The following is an 18,575-nucleotide window of genomic DNA, read 5'->3' as shown; positions in this document are numbered from 1 at the left end:
CTAAGGGGCACATTCATTTATCCAGTTACACAGGGGAGAAGCATGAGAGGCATTTTTTTTTTTTAATGTGTACAAGTTATTGCCTGCGTGTGAGTGCACCCATGTCCTGCGGGGAGGTGAGAGAGGGCATTGGAAGTTAAGGAGGGTTCTTAGTCACCATGCGGGTGCTGAGAGTCAAACCCGGGTCCTCTGCAAGAGCAGTCAATGCTCTTAACCCCTGAGCTATCTCTCCAGCTCGGTAGGCATTCTTTTCTTTAAAAAAGTTATTTTTTTGGGGGGGGGTGTCTTTTTTTTTTTTGAGACACAGTCTCCGTGTAGCCCCAGCTTCCCTGGAACTTGCTATATAGACCAGGCTGGCCTTGAATTCACAGAGATTCACTTGCCTCTGCCTCCTGAGTGCTGGGACTAAAGACTTGCGCCACCACACCCAGCATTGTGTATCATTTTTATTTTACATATATGAGTGTATTGTGTACATGTATGCAAGGACACCTGTGTTGTGCAATGTCTGTGGAAGTCAGAAGAGGGTGTCAGGTTTCCCTGAAACTGGAGTTACAGACAGTTGTCAGCTGCCATGGAGTGCTGGGAATGGAACGTGGGTCCTCTGCAAGAGCAGTAGATACTATTAACCACTGAGCCATCTCCAGCCCCTTGAGAGGCATTCTTGACTTCTTCATCCTATACATATATATATGTATATATATAAAATATACCCTCTCAGTTTTACTTCTAATATAAATCTTGTATTTTTTTTTTTTTGGAATAGTTTTCTAGTTCAAACAGCAGTCCTTTTTCACCTGTATTTGATTTCTGACTCCCAGTATTCCTCCCTATAAAATGGGAATGTAAGGGTGCTACTTATCCAAGTTATTGGATTGTTATGAGGATTAAATGATATAACCTCAGTAAAGTGCTTACATGGAAATTGTAACCATACCTTTAATTCCCAGCACTTGGGAGCCAGAAGCAGGTGGATTTCTGTGAGATGGAGGCCAGCCGGGTCTACGTAGTGAGTTCCAGACCAGCTGGGGCTACAGGCAGACACTGTCTGGGGGAAAAAATTTAATTGTAATTATAAATTGAACAAACAGTACTGCTTTTCTTTCTGGTCACCCTGGTTGGTTTTATTATTATTATTATTATTATTATTATTATTGTTTTTTTTTTTTTCAATTCTTGTTGCTTTCTGTTCTACCCAAACCCAAACCACACCACTTCTCTATTCATTCAACAGTACCATATAATTTCTTTGCTGGAAACCCTTCAGTGGAGTTCCCATTGCTAAGGTGCTTATTACTTTAAGATAAAACTTTAAATCCTGGATTTGGGATGTAGTTCAGTTGGTAGAATGCTTTTCTGACGTGTACAAAATCCTGGGCTCAAGCTCCAGCACCACATAAAACTGAGCTTAAGGTGGAGACAAGAGGATCAGGAATTCAAGGTCGTCCTCAGCTATATATGTAAGCTCTAGACTAGCCTGGGCTACATGAGACTGTCTCAAATTAAAAAAAGAAAAAATCAAAATAGTTACTGGAACCCTCAAGACTGCATAATATGGTTCTTGCCTACTTCATCAGCTTCATCTTCTAACCTTCTACTTTCTCTTTTTTGAGATTTATTTTTATTTTTTGTGTATATATGTGTGGGGGTACCTGTGGAGGTCAAAAGAAGGTGTTGGAGCCTCTGGAGCTGGAGTTATAGGTAGTTATGAGCTGCCTGATATGGGTGCTAGAAACCAAACTCAGGTCTTCTAGAAGAGCAGTACACACTTAACCACTGAGCTGTCACTAAAGCTCCTCCTCTCTCTTTTCCAAAAAAAATTTAATTAAAAAAATATTTTTATTTTATGTGTATGTGTGTATGGCCTGCATGTAGGTAAGTGCACCTATGTCGTGCAGTGCCCATGGAGGACAGAAGAGGCTGTCAGATCCCCTGAAACTGGAGTTATGGATGGTTGTTAGCTGCCATGTGGGTGCTGGGATTTGAACTCAGGTCTTCTGCAAGAACAACAGTGTTCATTTTTTTTTATTATTTTTATTTTATGTGTATGAGTGTATTGCCTGCATGTATGTGAGTGTACCTGTGTTGTGCAATGCCATGGAGGTGAGAAGAGGGCTACAGATTGCCCTGGAATTGGAGTTAAGGACGGTTCATAGCTGCCATGCGGGTGCTGGGAATCCAGGTCCTCTGCCAGAGCAGACACTGCTCTTAACTGCTGATCCATCTCTCCAGCCCTACCTTCTCCATTCTCTTAGCTAACTTCTAGCCATACTGCTTTTAATTTGCACCACACTGTTTTCTAGTTCAGGGATTTTGTATATACCATTCGCTTTACCTGGATTGTCCCAGCACCACCATCCTCCAGTCAACTTGTTCTTTAATTTTCAACTTGAGTGATACTTTCTCAGAGAAACCTTCTCTATCCTCGACCCCTAGGTTAGCTATAAAGCTACTTTTTTTCTAATGTGTATGAGCTCTATACCTGCATGCATGTAAGTGTACCCATGTCGTAGAGTACCTGCAGAGGTCAGAAGAGGCTGTCGGATCCCCTGCGGTTGTTAGCTGCCCTGTGGGTGCTGGGAATTGAACCTGGGTCCTGCAAGAGCAGCTAGTGCTCTTAACCACTGAGCCATCTCTCCAGCCCAAAGCTACTTTCTTAAAAACTGACTCCTACAAGTCGTTCACTAACTGCCCCGATGTGGACCTACATATGCACATACATACATATATAATAAATACATGTTAAAAAACTCACTTTCATTTTAATTTCTCAAGAATTGGTTAAATGAATTAAATTGAAACTTTCTGTAAGAACCATCATGTGTTTTGAAAGCATCACTTTATTGGTATTATGACAGACATTTCATTCTGCAAAGGAGACATAACTCAGCAGTAGAGTGCTTGCCTAGTGGGCTGCTGTGGATATTTTCACTCATTCTTACATTATTAAAGCATTCAGATTTTAGTTTTTAAATTGGAGCTAAATATTTTTCATTTTTTCTTTTGTAAATTGAAGATAAATCTTATCTAGATCAACTTCTTTCAGTTAAAACATTATCTCCTTTGTGTTTGCTTTATGGACTTAAAAAACTTATTTGTGGCCGGGAGGGAAAGAGGGAGAAGGGGAGACAGGAAGGAGAGAAGAGTCACATCATGCATGCATACATGTGGAGGTCAGAAGACAACTTTGAAGAGTTGATTTGTTCCTTCCACTGTAGGATCTGGGTATTGAACTCAGATCATTAGGCTTGGGCAGCAAGCACTTTTACCTGCTGGGCTGTTTCAAAGGCTCTATTTTGTGAACTTTTATTAGTAAAGCCCTTGAAAAATCAGTGAAGTGCTTTATATATTTTAGCAACATGTTAAACTGAGACTACTAGTAAAGATGAGGTTTCTGTAAATAGATAAAGCAGTTCTTGAATGTATGTGTGTCTGTATCATGCCCTCCCCTACTTACATAGAAAGCGCAGAAAACTAGTGCATAAGAAATGAAAAGAACATTGTAGAAAAAGGATTCATTGATTGGGGAAAAAAAATCCTTTGAGATGGGGACTGGGACATGACTGACACTGTTCACTGATGATGAACTGTGGTAGTGGTTAAAATTTTGGGTTTCTGCTAGGCATAATGTACACCTGTAATCCTAGCACTTGGGGAGGTAGAAGGTAGAGTTCAAAGCCAGCTTAACGTGGGACCCTGTTCCAAAAAAAATGGGATTTGGGGGATGGAGGATATTTCTGGGCTTAGATAAAGCTTTGTTTCTTGCCTCTTCATTACTCTCTCAAAGCCTCAATTTCCTCATCTGTAATATAAAATTATTCTTATCCTTTAAGATTGTTGTATTAAATTAAACTGTGTGTTATGGCCTTAAGTACTGTGGTTAGTAAATGCCTAATAGTTATTGGATGGAGTGATGGCAAAGAGATGAGTATTTATTTAGAGACAGGGTCTCATGTATCCTAGGCTGGCCTTGAAACTCACTGTGTAGCTAAAGATGAACCACGAAGTGTGGTCCTTCTGCTTCTACTTCCCAAGTGCTAGGATTAGAGGCTTGCACCACCACACTAGTTAATGCTGTGTTGGAGATCAAACTTAGGGCTTCATGTGTGCCAGGCACGCACTGTACCATTTGAGCTACATCTCCAGCCCAAAGTGATGTTTCTGAATTAGGGGCAGTACGTTTAAAAAGATGGGGTGTGGGATAGTGAGAATGAAGTTAAAGCTGGTAAGATTTCTTGCCTGAATAATGAGAGAAGTATAAACAGGGAAGTCTAGGAAAATTGGTGGGCCATATACTGCACCATCTTTACCATTGTGTTTATCAGTGTCTTCCAGGTGGAGTAGCTCAATGTTTTTTGTTTTTTTTTTTTCCCCTAAACAAACAGATGAGTTAAAAGTTGATATTATTAGCTGGGTGTGGTAGCGCAGACCTTTAATCCCAGCACTCAGGAGGCAGAGGCAGGCATATCTCTGTGAGTTCAAAGCCAGCCTGATCTACATAGTGAGTTCCAGGACAGCTGGGGCTACAGGGAGACCCTGTCTCAAAAAGACCAAAAAAAAAAAACCCCTTGGTATTATTGTATTCAAGTAGGCAGTAGAATCTCAGAATAAGTTGAGATTTAAAGAGACCTTAAATTGAGAAACAAGATTTGTTGTTTATTTAAACTTTCTGAAAGAGAAGTAAAAGCTTGGGTTTCATTGAAAGCACCCTTTTCTCACCTTCTAATATATGTATCAGCACAGCTTAGAAACAGTTATTGAGTAACAATGTTTCTAAAGTCAGCTTAAGGGTAGTATAGTATAGTTTCAAAATCTACCTGCAGTAAATAAACCTAGACACAAGTTGATTGATTTGCAGGCTCTTCCTATAGTTCCTCAATAAGTGTGTTTTTTACATAATAGGGGAGTAATGTCTTTGTTATATACATAGTACTTTTCTTGAGTTTTAATTTTGTATGTTCAATTTTTGTTTTAAGGTACACTTAACACATTTTCTTTAGCTGAGTTGATGGTGCCTGGAAAACTGATTTAGCTGAAGAATATGAATAGTTCCTTAAGAAAAGTGCATTGCTTTTGGTATAAGGAGCAGAATAAAGGTGAATTGTTATTACGTGGAGTTTTTCAGTAAAGGTGACTGAAAAGTAAGTAATGTTTTTGTTTTGGTTGTGTGCTTCCAGTACTATGCAAGAATTGACAGTTTTATATGTTTACTATGATAATACTCTTATGTTTTAGCATGCTTTCTTTAACAGAATGTACCTGAATAAGAGCACTGAAATAAATGAACACTGGAAAAACATTTTTCAATATTAAGCTTAGGTGGAATACTGAAACTTGGATAGTATTTTCAGTTGTGAAATAGTTTAAGGAAAGGAGAATTGCTTAACATAGGCAAAGAATAATTCATTTTTAATTCTCTTTTGCCTTTCTAATATTACTTTGAGAATTACCTTAAAAGAGTACAAGGAATCTTAGATCTTCTGTTCATAGAAAGTTTGTAACCATTGCTGGACATAGTGGCTTGCATCTGTAATCCCAGGACTGGGGAGGCTGAGGCAGGAAAATTGCCATAAATTTGAGGCCAGCCTAGATTGCTACAATATAAGACCCTGTCTCAAAAAAACAACAAAAGAGTTTTTTTTTTTTAATTGTATCTAGATCATATTTCATACTGAGTAAGAAACAGTTTATTTTTCTCAAGTAGGGCAAGCCCTGATAATGTGGTGAATGTTCAAAATTGGTTATTGTTAATTCATTCAGTACAAAAGCAAGTGGGGGACCTGGAGAGCTGGCTTACTGGTTAAAACAATGGCCGTTCTTACAGAGGCCCTGGATTTGGTTCCCAGCACCCACATGATGGCTAACAACCTTCTGTAACTCCAGTTACAGGGCATTTGATGCTCTCTTCTGACCTCCATAGGCACTTACTTGGTGCATTTTCTTGCGGAGAGGCAAAACACTTGTATACATTAAAAATAAATAAATAATTTTTTAAAAAAAGCAGGTGGGCTGGAGAGATGAGTTAGTGGTTAAGAGCACTGACTGCTCTTGCAGAGGACCTGGGTTTGGTTCCCGGAACCCACTTGGTGGCTAACTGTCCATAACTCCCATTCCAGGGGATCTGACTCCTTTTTCTGTCCTCCATGGACATTGCATGGCCTGGGTGCACTTACATACATGCAGGCAATACACTTATAAAGTAAAATTAATAAATGAAAAATTTTTTTTAAAGCAGGTGGTAAGGGACTAAACTGAGGGCAGTAAAGTTTTACTGTATTGATTCTCTTAATTTTATGTCCTGCACCTTTTAGTTTTTCTGATAGAGGAAAGCAAAATTATTTTTAGAAATAAAGAAAATGTTCAATATGTGAAGTTATAAAGTAAAATTTTATACAGATAGCCAAAATTCTGCATCAGAATGTTTTAGAGGCATCTAGAATTGGTTTTTTAAATTTTTTTTTGCATATTTAAGTAAGCTTTGAAGTCTTTGTCTCCAAGTTTTGTTTGATAATGACATTTTTTAAAATTTATTATTTTTTTATGTATGCATGTATTGCGTGCATGTGTATAAATATACCCATGTTATGTAATACCCACAGAGGTCGGAAGAGGGCATCAGATCCCCTGGAACTGGAATTGTGGGCAGTTGTTAGATGTCATGTAGGTGCTGGGAACCAACAAAAGCAGCCAGTAGTCTTAACCACTGAACCATCTCTCCAGCCCCCCGATTTTTAAAAAAAAAATTTATGTGCATGAGTGTTTTGCCTGCATTTAAGTGTACCAGTGTTGTTTGATGCTCTTGAAGACCAGAAGAGGGTGTCAGATCCCCTGGAACTGGAGTTAAGAGGCAGTTGTTAGGTGCCATGTGGGTGCTGGGAACTGAACCTGGGCCCACTGCAAGAACAGCTAGCGTTCTTCACTGCTGAGCCATCTCTCCATCCCTCCTTTTTTGAGGGGGTCTTTTTTGAGACAGGGTCTCCCTATAGCCCCAGCTGTCATGCACCACCACACCTGGCCCCTCCAATATTTTAAAAAGGGTAACATAAAGTTGAATCTTGATTTTATAATCAAGAGAAGGAATGACAGCAGGTTGGGAAGGGGGAATACATGAAAACCTGTAGGCATAACTATAGTGTATAAAGATAGAGTATCAGGAGAATACATAGCTTTGAGGGGAGAATTTTTAGTTGAGATGGCCAAATTGAGGGAACATTTATAGGGAATAGAGAGGATGTAAATCATGGAGCAATATGTCATGTGAATGAGTTTAGATTTTACTGTGAGGATAGTGAAGTCATTGAATAATACTTCTGATTGATGTATCGTTCACTTACAAAGTTACCTAAAAAAGGCATATGGAGGCAGAATTTACAGAATCCAGGTTTACGATTTTCAGTTCAATACCAAAATATCAAGAAGTCAAAGGCATTGCTCATGCTTCTGGCCTGGGACGCTAGTGCTGGAACAGCATATTCTTTCTAATCCCGATAGGCAGAATGGAAAAGTCTGAAGGACATACACAAACAATGAAGCCACAAATAGTTGCAAAAATGTGTTACATATGTATATTGCTTGTTTAAGTGTGTGTTGTGTTACTAGTTTGAGCAAAATGTCACATGAATAGACAGGTCTGTGCACAGTAATGAACTAACTCTTGTTATTCTGATGAATACATATATTCAGAAAATTGCTAATATTTAACTCTGGCTATAGTTGGCCCTCAGAAAATTTTAAGAATGTGGGTGAATAATAATGAATGGCTTAAGATGTATAACTGCAATGAACTATTTCAACATGTTTTCTTTTATCCCTAGTTACTTGCTGTATAGTAACTACAGGCTTTGAAATAGAGGCTCCCCCCCACCAAACTAGTCTTCTGCCTACAGGTGAGTTTTGTTTGGTTTGTAGCTTTTGAAAATAAATTTGAATTTATAGGTTACAACTTAAGTGGGTAGTTTTACATAAAATTCATTTTCTTGAAAAAGGAAGGACATCTGGCAAATCTTGGTTCACGGTTGGTACATGGTTGTAATTAGATTGATTTGGCAGCACTTGTTTGTAAGTTACCTGCCTAAGTCATTTCTCTTTCCTGGCTATCCCCTATAGGCAATTAGTTGGTAACTCCTATTAACAACCTATTTATTGGTATCTTCAGAAAAGGAAGTATCTTAGAGAAGGAATAATTCAGACAATAGACACTAACTTTATACATGTTGATAATACTGTTAGCTGAGGGCCCAATATGTGTTACTTCATCACCCACCATTACAGCATTTATTCCTAATCTGTATGATAACACTTACACTAGAGAAGGTGAGCTACAAATTACTGACAGAACTGGCTCCCAATTTCTAGACCTAGCATCTCCCTTTTCATAATCCCTTTCCCAGTTGAGCCACAGTAATACTATTTCATGATCTTTAATTTATTAAATTGTAAATAAGAATCCATTTTAGAAGTGCTGTTTTAGACACAAAATATATAAAAATTTAGTAATTATAAATGTATACATATGTATTATATAGCACACTATTTGATAACATTGTGTGGTGTTACTATAATTTTATTTCCTAACTTTGGCAAAACTGGTTGAGTGTTAGATATTTTATTGATTGCTGTAAGTCATTAGTGTTAAAACATTCATTCAAAGGGCTGGGGAGATGGCTCAATGGATAAAATGCTTGCTGTGCAAACCTGATGACCCATGTTTGGATCACCAAAACCCATAAAAGCTGTACATGGTCGTGCACACATCCATAGTCTCAGTGGGCCCCTGTCAGGAGATGGGAGGCAGAGACTGGAGAATCCCTAGAAACGTAAGGGTCAACTTGCTTGGTACATGCAGCAGTGACCAGGAGAAACCTTGTTTCGTATGAGGTGGAAGTGAGTGACAACCAGGGTTAGCCTCTGACTTCCCTCAATAGTGCTTATAGTCATGCACCAACATCATATACACACTTAAAAAAAGAAAAAAGTTCATTCAGAAATGTCAAAAGTTAAATTTCTTCAGATCTTTTTAGAAATGGGAATGTTAAATATCAGATGTCTCTTAGAAAGGAGTAAGATTTTTCTTTCTGTTTTTTCTTTAGTGTTTAAATGGATTTTCCATATAATGTATTTCTGGATGTTGAACTAATTTTTTATTCATTTAACATCTTCTATACATGTGGATTTACTTAGGTTGCTGAATACTTAAGTGTTTTGGGAGAAATGCCATATTCTAAGTAATAGAGGCAGTAGACTGAAATTTTCTATTTATTTAAATATGAAGTAAAAGTCCTGTTACCATTTATACAGAAAGAAAAAGTATTTATTTATTTATTATTTATTTTTGAGGCAGGGTCTCCCTGTAGCCCCAGGTAGCCCAGAACTTATTATTTAGACCAGGCTGACTTCAACAAAGATCCATCTGCCTCTGCCTCCTGTGTGGTGGGACTACCGGAGTATGCCACCACGCCTAGCCCAGTACTTTAATGGTGAAGTAAACTAAATTGAGAATGGAATCTTTCTTACTACTAATTGACGTGTCCATAAGTCGACTAACTTATTATGGCTGGTGCAAAATGTGAATATAGTACCTAATAGATACAGGTATTGGACACATGGCAAAGAAACAAACATGCAGTAAAAAGATACAGTCAGATTGAATGTCAGTGCCTACTTTAGCTGTCTGTCTTACCTGTGCTCTTCAACTAACCAGGGCTTTTGAGGATGTGCCATAAGAGTGGTTTATTGAAATGGAGAAAGCGATAGAAAATAGTTCATTAGGCATCTTCTTTAAAACCATTTTTAATCATTTGTAACTTGTTGTATTTTTCTTCTTTAGAATCTGTCAGGTGAACATATATTTTTGCTTTTTAATTTGGTCAAAAGCAATTTATTTTTAAAGAAAATATGTCTCCTCTGAAGATACATGGTCCTATCAGAGTTCGAAGTATGCAGACTGGGATTACAAAGTGGAAGGAAGGATCCTTTGAAATTGTGGAAAAAGACAATAAAGTCAGTCTAGTAGTTCACTACAATACTGGAGGAATTCCAAGGATATTTCAGGTATTAATCAAATGCTGATTTGTAATGGTTCTTTAATGAGATCCTTTAGTAGTAACTGCTGTGCCATAGTGGTAGTACTGTAGCCACCCTGCAAGGCTTCTTGTTTCCAGGACACCAATACTTCTTGTTATTGTTTTGGTATCTTTGAGATAAAGTCTCCTGGTAGGCCCAGCTGGCCTGGAATTTGCTATGTAGACCAAGCTGGCCTCCATCTCACGGGGGATTAAGGGCATGTGCCACCAAGCCCAGCAACACTAAGACTTCTATGTACCTGTTTTATGCATTATTCAACAGTTACTTAGACTTTAACAAAGAACAGGAAGAAGTCTTCATGGTTGAAAAGAAAACTAGTGGGAAAGAACTTAGAAGAATTTAAGCACTGAATATTTAAGCTGTGTCAAAAACCACATTACAGCTGTGTGCAGTAGTGTACATCAGTAATCCCAGCACTTTATAGGAGGAAGCAGGAAGATTAGGAGTTAAGGGTTGTCCTGGGCTCTATAGCAAGTTTGAGACCAGCCCAGATTACTTGAAACCCTGTCAAAAAAAAAAAAAAAAAAAAATACGGGACTGGAGAGATGGCTCAGTGGTTAAGAGCACTGACTGCTCTTGCAAGGGACCCAAGTTCTATTCCTAACACCTGCATGGTGGCTTAACAACTGTCTATAACTCCAGTTCCAGGGGATCCAGTACCCTCTTCTGACCTAGTCTGGCTTTGCACAACATGTATGCACTTATATAAAAGCAGGCAGTACACTCATAAAATAAAACATTAGGCCAGGCGTGGTGGCACACACCTTTAATCCCAGCACTTGGGAGGCAGAGGTAGGCTGATCTCTGTGAGTTCAAGGCCAGCCTGGTCTACATAGTTTCAGGCCAGCTGGGGCTACAGGGAGACCCTGTCTCAAAAAGACCAAAAATAAAATATAAATAAATTACTAAAAAATAACAATAGTAACAAAACAACAAAACTGAAGATTAGGCCAGATGTGGTGGTACATGCCATGAGCCTAACACTCTCTGAATGCTGAGCCGGGGGACTAGGGCCATGAGAACCTGTCTGGAAAAAACACAGAGCTGGATAGGAGCATGAGCTCAGTGGTTGCACTTGGAGTCAATCTCTGACATCACCAAAAAAAAAAAAAAAAAAAAAAAATTAGGACAACCTAAGTTAATCCTTTTAAAGATTTTAATTTTTTTTTTTTTTTTTTTTACTATTCTATTCTAAATTGTATGTGTATGTATACATGAGTGCAGGTGGCCTCAGAGTCCAGAGGCATCAAATTCTTCTGGAGCTGATTATAGGCAGTTATAAGCCTCCTGATAAAGGTGCTGGGAGCTGAACTTAAGTCTTCTGGAAGAACATTATATGCTTCTAACCACTGAACCATCTCTCCAGCCCCTGTTTGTTTATTTGTCTTTTTGAGACAAGATCTCCCTGTATCCCCAGCCGGCCCCTGGAACTCACTTTGTAGAACAGGCTGACCTTCATCTCAGAGATCAAGATTGGAGGTGTGTACCACCATACACCATACCTGGGCTGCCTTTTATTTCTTTTAAGTACCTGATGGATTCATTTAAGGGGTGGTGTTTTGTTTTGTTTCAGTATGTTTTGATTTTATTCATTTTTTTGAGATAGGATTTCCCTGTAGCCCCAGCCAGCCTGTATAGATAAGACTGGCCTTGATCTTATACTGCCTCCCTAGTGCTGGAACTAAAGGAAGGCATTTATCAACATGCCTGACTTGCTTTTTTTGAAACAGTGGCTCACTATACAGCCTTTTTTGGCCTATAACTAGGTATGTAGACCAGGCTTGTTTCAAATTCAAAGAGATCTGTCTGCCTCTGCCTCCTGAGCACTGGGATTAAAGGTTAAGTGTCATTGACTTTGATGGATGATTGTTCAGGTCATGGTTTGGTTTTTGTTTGTTTTTTTTTGGTCTTTTTGAGACAGGGTTTCCCTGTAGCCCCAGCTGGCCTGTAACTCGCTATGTAGACTAGGTTTGTTTCAAACTCACAGAGATCTGCCTGCCTCTGCCTCCTGAGCATGGGGATTAAAGGTCAAGTGTCATTGATTTTGATGGATGATTGTTCAGGTCATGTGTTTTTTTGTTTGTTTGTTTTTGTTTTTTTTTTTTGGTATTTTTGAGACAGGGTCTCCTGTAGCCCCAGCCGGTCTGGAACTCGCTATATAGACCAGGCTTGTTTCAAACTCACAGAGATCTGCCTGCCTCTGCCTCTTGAGCACTGGGATTAAAGGTCAAGTGTCATTAACTTTGATTGTTCCGGTCATCTTTATTTTTTGGCCTTTTTGAGACAAGGTCTCCCTGTAGCCCCAGCTGGCCTGGAACTCACTATGTAGACCAGACTGGCCTCGAACTCACAGAGATCCACTGGTGTCTGCCTCCCAAGTGCTGGTATTAAAGGCGTGTGCCACCATACCGAGCATGTTTAGGTCATCTTTATAAAGCTCTTTCCTTCTAGCTGTAAAAATTTTGAAGGATCCTTATTACTTATCACTACAAAGGAAAATAGTTAATTTTGGGCCAGAGATGACTCCGTCGGTAAAGGTTCCTGCCATCAAGCCTGAAAACCTACATTTGATCCTTTTGATCCACATGGTAGAAGGAGAGTACCAGTTCCCATAAGCTGTCTTCACACACACACACACACACACACACACACAGTGGCATGCATGTACCTTCACACACAAAATAAAATGTGATAAAATTTTTTAATTAATTTCATTTCGCACCTTTTTTTCCTCTTTTTAAAATTATACTTTTGAAAAAATTTTAAAAATTTTATATCGGTATGAGTGTTTTGCCTGCTTGTATGTAAGTGCACCATGTATATGCAGTACCTTCAGAGGCCAGAAAAGGATGTTGGATCCCTTATAGCAATAGTTACAGGCAATTGTTAGCCACCATATGGGTGCTGGGAACTGAGCCTGGGTCCTTTCCAAGAACAGCCAGCACTCTAACTGTTGAGCCATCTCTCTAGCTCCTTATTTCATTTCTGTACTATTGTACAGCTAAGAGCTGTTCATATTCGTGAATTGAATTTAAGAATGTGGTGGCACATTACTGTAAAGAGTCTGGTACAACAGAATCACAAGTTCAAGACTAGCCTGGGCTACATAGTAAATTTGAAGCCAGCATAGGATACATGAGACTGTCTCAAAAACCCAAAAACTGTATCTTACATTTCTAAATACTTTTAAAAAAATCTATATTGGTTAATTCATTTATATAAAAATATAATACTCTAAACTTAGTATTTGTTGAAGAACATTTTATAACTTTATGTTGAAAAATCTGATCTGAGATAAAATTTCTGTTTCTACCTTTGAACTGTGAAAATAAAGTACTTACGTTTTTGTATATCAAATACATTTTTGTCTAGAGTGTTGGTACATGCTTGTAATTCCAGCACTTGGGAGCTAGTGACTGGAAGAATAAAAGTTCATTATGTAGTGGGTTCAGGGCCAGCCTACATTCTAGCAAGACCCTGTCTCAAAAGGCTGTGTGAGATGGCTCAGGGAGGGATGACACTTGCTGCCACAGCATAGGAGAGAGTCAGCTCCCACAGGTTGTCCTTGCACCTTTACTGGCATGCCATGGCACTACCACCCATACACACAGAATAAACAAAATGTAATTAAAAGATTAAAAAAAATATTTATTGGGGCTGGAGAGATGGCTCAGTGGTTAAGAACACTGTTCTTGCAGAAGACCTGGGTTCGAATCCCAGCACCCACATGGCAGCTAACAACTATCTGTAACTCCAGTACCAGGGGATCCAACAGTCTCTTCTGTTCTCTGAGGGCACTGCATGACACGGGTGCAGTTACCTACGTGCAGGTGATGTACGCGTACACATAAAAATAATAAAATTTTTAAAAAATATTTATATGTATGAGTATATTGCCTTTATGTGTGTAAGTGCACTGGTATCGTGTAGTGCCCACAAGCACGAATATGAACAGCTCTTAGCATCGGATCCCCTGGAACTGGAGTTAATGGGCAGTTGTTAGCCGCCGTGTGGGTGTTGGGAATTGAACCCGAGTCCTCTGCAAGAGCAGTCTGTGCTATTACCACTGAGCCATCTCTCCAGTCCCCAGTGAAAAGATTTTTTAAAAGCTAAATTTGGCCTTTAGTCCCAGCACTCAGGAGGCAGAGGCAGGTTGATCTCAGTGAGATAAAAGGCCAGCTTCATCTGCATAGTGAGTGCCAGGCCAACTGGGATTACAAGGAGATCCTGTCTTAAAAAGATCGAAAAAAAAAAGCTAAATCTGGGCTTGGTGAGATGGCTCAGCAATTAAGGATCTGGGTTTGGTTCTCAGTACCCACATCACAGCTATCAACCATCAGTAAATTCAGTTCCAGGGGATCTAATGCCTTCTTCTGACTTCCATGGGCTTTGAATGCATGAATACACTTACATATGTGCAGACAAACACTTATACATCTAACATAAATTTAAAAAATTAAAAGAAAAAAGCTAAATCTGTCAGGTATGGTGGTATGCACCTTTAATCCTAGCGCTTGGGAGGCAGAGGCAGACAGATCGTGAGATCAAGGCCAGCCTGGTCTGCATACTGAGTTCCAGGCCAGGTGGGGCTACCAGGAGACCCTGTCTCCAAACAAACAAAAAAGCTAAATCTGATCTGGGCTTGGTGGTTCATAGCTTTGATCCCAGTACTTGGCAGGTAGAGGCAGGCAGAGCTCTTTGTATTTGAAGCCAGTTTGGTTTGCATAGTGAGTTCTAAGCCAGCCAGTTTGGAATTTGAGAGATGACTCAGCAGTTAAGGGCAAGCACTATTTTCTCAGAGAACCTGAGTTTGATTACCAGAACCTATGTCAGGTAACTCAGTACCTACCACTTGGAACTCCAGTTCCAGGAGATATAAGTCCTGGACACCTATACTCATGTATACATACCCACTTACAGACACACAGTGAATTCATGTTTAAAAATAAAAGTAAATCTTGAAAAAAAAATATTTGTGTTAAGTGTATTAAGAAATGAGAACTCCTTTTATTTGAATTTAATTACCATAGGAAAGAGCGAGAACTTGAAATGCATAAAGTTTAGCATTTTTAGACAATTATAATTTGTTTTGTATTTTGGGTGATAATTTTTCATTTTCTTTTTTTAGCTGAGTCATAACATTAAAAATGTGGTACTTCGACCCAGTGGAACAAAACAACGTCGCCTGATGTTGACTTTACAAGATAATAGTTTCTTGTCTATTGATAAAGTACCAAGTAAGGATGCAGAGGAAATGAGGTTGTTTCTAGATGCAGTACATCAGAACAGACTTCATGCAGGTGAGCACTAGTCATCCTGTGAGTCTGACATTAGCAGTTTTAAAAGAATATGAACTAAGGGCTGTGGATATGGTTCAGGTGCTAGAGTCTTTAGCATATATGAGGCTTGGGTCAGTCCTTACCACCTGAGTACCACATACACCAGCTGCCTGTAGTCCCCAAATTTGAGAAGTCGGGCAGGTAGGTAAGGATCACAATTCAAAGTCATCCAGAGCAATGTAGTTTGAAGCCATCTTGAGCTACGTGAGACAGAATATGATGACTGGACACCTGTATTCTTGATGGATACTGATGGAAAAATCCTCAACAAAATACTGAATTCCGTGACACAATACAAGAATTATACCAATATAATCAAGAAAGATTTATTCCTAGAATGTAAGACTAGTTCAACGTATGAAAATCAGTCTTTATAATACATTACATTAATAGAAGGAAGGATAAATTCCACATGATCATCTCAATTGATGTAAAACAATTTTAACAAAATTTAATATTCTTTCATGATAAACACTCTAAATAGATAAAGCAGCAGAAGAAAACTGTTAAACCCACAGCAGACATACTCCATAATGGAAAACTAGAAGTTTTTTTTTCAAGTAACAAAGTACCTGATTTTGCTATTTGTATTCAATATAGCACTTGAAATCTTTTCCAGAGCAGTTACACAATAAAGAAATAAAGGGTACCCAAACTGAAATGGAGGAAGTAAAGTTTTTCTCTTGTTAATTGGGCCTCATCTGGTCTGGAACTGAGAATTAGACCAGGCTGGCCTCAATCTCACAGAGATCTACCTGCTTCCTCAGTGCTGGGATTAAAGGCATGCCTCACCGTGCCCGGCCACTGATAGCTTTTAACTGAGTTTCAAGTTAAATGTAACACATTCAGAACAGGCTGGATGTGTAACTCTGACGTAGAGCAGATAGTTAGCATGCTTAAGCCCCAGAACCAACCAACCCCTCCCTTCTCCCCATCAGAAAATGGAGATGTAGCAGTCTGAATTTTCTTATTTTTAGTTGATATACTGGTACACCATTCTTGTAAAAGTTTTTCCTGGTTTGTGTTTAGTACCTACTCATGCTCATGCACCATGCCTGGACTGTGTTGAGTATTAAATAACTGAGTTCAAGCAGGTATGATGGTAAATGCCTCCTATCCCAGCACTAGGAGGCCAGCCTGGGCCAAATAGTGAGTTCAGCTCTATTGAGACAAAGAATTTGAAAAAGGATGGGGGGGGGGGGTTTACTGGTATGCACACCTGTGACCCCAGCACCTGAAAGACTGAGGCAGGAGGATTGTGAGTTTGAAGCCAGCCTGGACTGCATAGCAAGACCCTGTCTCAAAAAATCAATTTACTTTAAATTCTTAAGATGTGTTAGGATCTGTGCCTTTATTCCTATTCTGTTCTCTTCTTCCATACTCATCATCTTAATTGAATCACAGTCTTAAGAATTGGTATGTGTAGCAAATCATGTCTTTAAATGCATTGGAGTGAAAAACATAGTATACTCACTGGATACTCACACTTGAAGAACATGGAAATAAGGGAAACTTTTATACTTTGGACCCGACTAGATTTGGGTTCTAATCCTAACTCTGTTTATTTTCTGTATCATTTAGACAATTCATTTAACAACTGAGTTTCAGTTTCCTCATATGAAGGTTCTGTTAACTATTTAGAGGTGTGTGTGTATGTGGGTCCTCATGAAGGTTCTGTTAACTTACTATTTAGAGGTGTGTATGTTTGTGGGTGTATATGTGTGTGTTTTATTGGATATTGGTAGGCAAACACTCTACCACTAAACTGTATCCCCTGTTCTATTTTTATTTTTAGATATGGTCAAGGTAAGTGGTATAGGCTGGCCTCAAACTTTCTATCCTCATACTTGAATCTGCTACATAGCTTGGATTATGGGCATATACCACCACACCCAGCTAATTTCAGGACTTTTTAGAGAGTGGGTGCTGATAAATGTGTGGCATGACTGCTGAATGAGACATTCAGTAAAGCATAGCTGTTACTAGTCAGCTGTGAGCTTAACTGTACCTTACTCTTTGACCTTGGCCTAGTCATTTTAATATTTTAGGTTTAGTTACCTTAATATGCAACAATGATATATTTTGCAAAGACTAGTGTAAAATAATGAATATAAAAATGCCTTCAAAAATAAAGAGCTGGGCATGGTGACAGATATCTATAATGCCACTACTGGGGAGGTGGAGGCAGGAGGATTGCAAGCTCAGGGCCAGCCTAGAGTGTTCTGGGCTATATAGCATCCCTCCTTCCTTCCCTTCCCCCTTCCTTTCTTCTTTCCCTCCTCTTCACACAATAATAATAAAATAAAGATAAAGGAAATTATAAAACATTTAATATAGTGGAAAAGAACATTTGATACTGTTGTCTGCATGCAAGGTAAATAGTTAACTACTTAAGATAATAATGGTATACATCTTTGTCTCATCTAAGCTTTTGTATCACAGACTTGAATATAAAAAAGTAAAATAATAGAAGTGTTATTTAAGGAAGAGAATGAATTCTAACAGTCTAGATAGAAAAGAAAGAATGAATATTGTTATGAATATTGTATTAAATTGAATCAGTAAAAAGAAAGAAGCTTAGACTGTGGAACATTTAAATAATCTCCATGGCAAGGGAAAAAGACAAAACATTAGCCAAAGTGATATCATAGAATAATTAACTTCTTTTTGGGGTGCTAGGAATCAAACCCAGAGCCTTACATGCTAGGCAAACACTCTACCAAGTCACAGTATGACACACTGACTCATAATATGTTGATAACACATTAACGTTTTGAGATAAGGCCTTGCTAAATTGCTCAGACTAGTCTTAAACTTGTCCTCCTATGTGACATAATGTTAATTTCCTTATGATACAAAAACCCATTACACAGATTAGAACCCAGGAGATAAATGGTCAAAACTGCAAATAGAGAATTCAGAAGAAAAAGTAGATGAACCTTAAACATGAAAAAGTTCTCAATTTAGTAATTAAACTCAAGTTCTTGCTTTGACTTTGGCAGCTTTGTGCAGAGAAGCAAGATAAGAAGCATATACAAAGACGGGCGTGGTGGTGCACGCCTGTAGTCCCAGTACTTGGGAGGCAGAGGCAGGCAGATCTCTGTGAGTTCAAGGCCAGCCTGGTCTACATAGTGAGTTCCAGGACAGCTGGGG

General features: G+C 38.8%; 1 protein-coding gene across 2 annotated transcripts in view; it reads left to right on the top strand.

Annotated features, from left to right (window-relative positions):
• Positions 1–18,575, top strand: part of Usp37 (ubiquitin specific peptidase 37) — a 96,372-nt gene that overhangs the window by 1,321 nt on the left and 76,476 nt on the right. For both annotated transcript variants that reach the window (XM_029559991.1, XM_008825714.3), the window contains exons 2-5: positions 4,977–5,141; positions 7,815–7,886; positions 9,827–10,050; positions 15,212–15,383. In XM_029559991.1, coding sequence (XP_029415851.1) covers positions 9,895–10,050; positions 15,212–15,383 — 328 coding nt within the window. In that variant the 5' untranslated portion in view covers positions 4,977–5,141; positions 7,815–7,886; positions 9,827–9,894. The remainder of the gene's footprint in view (positions 1–4,976; positions 5,142–7,814; positions 7,887–9,826; positions 10,051–15,211; positions 15,384–18,575) is intronic.

Source organism: Nannospalax galili, unplaced genomic scaffold, assembly GCF_000622305.1.
Source record: "Nannospalax galili isolate Female #2095 unplaced genomic scaffold, S.galili_v1.0 scaffold127, whole genome shotgun sequence".
NCBI lineage: Eukaryota > Metazoa > Chordata > Mammalia > Rodentia > Spalacidae > Nannospalax > Nannospalax galili.
This window is presented reverse-complemented; position numbering and strand designations above follow the sequence as displayed.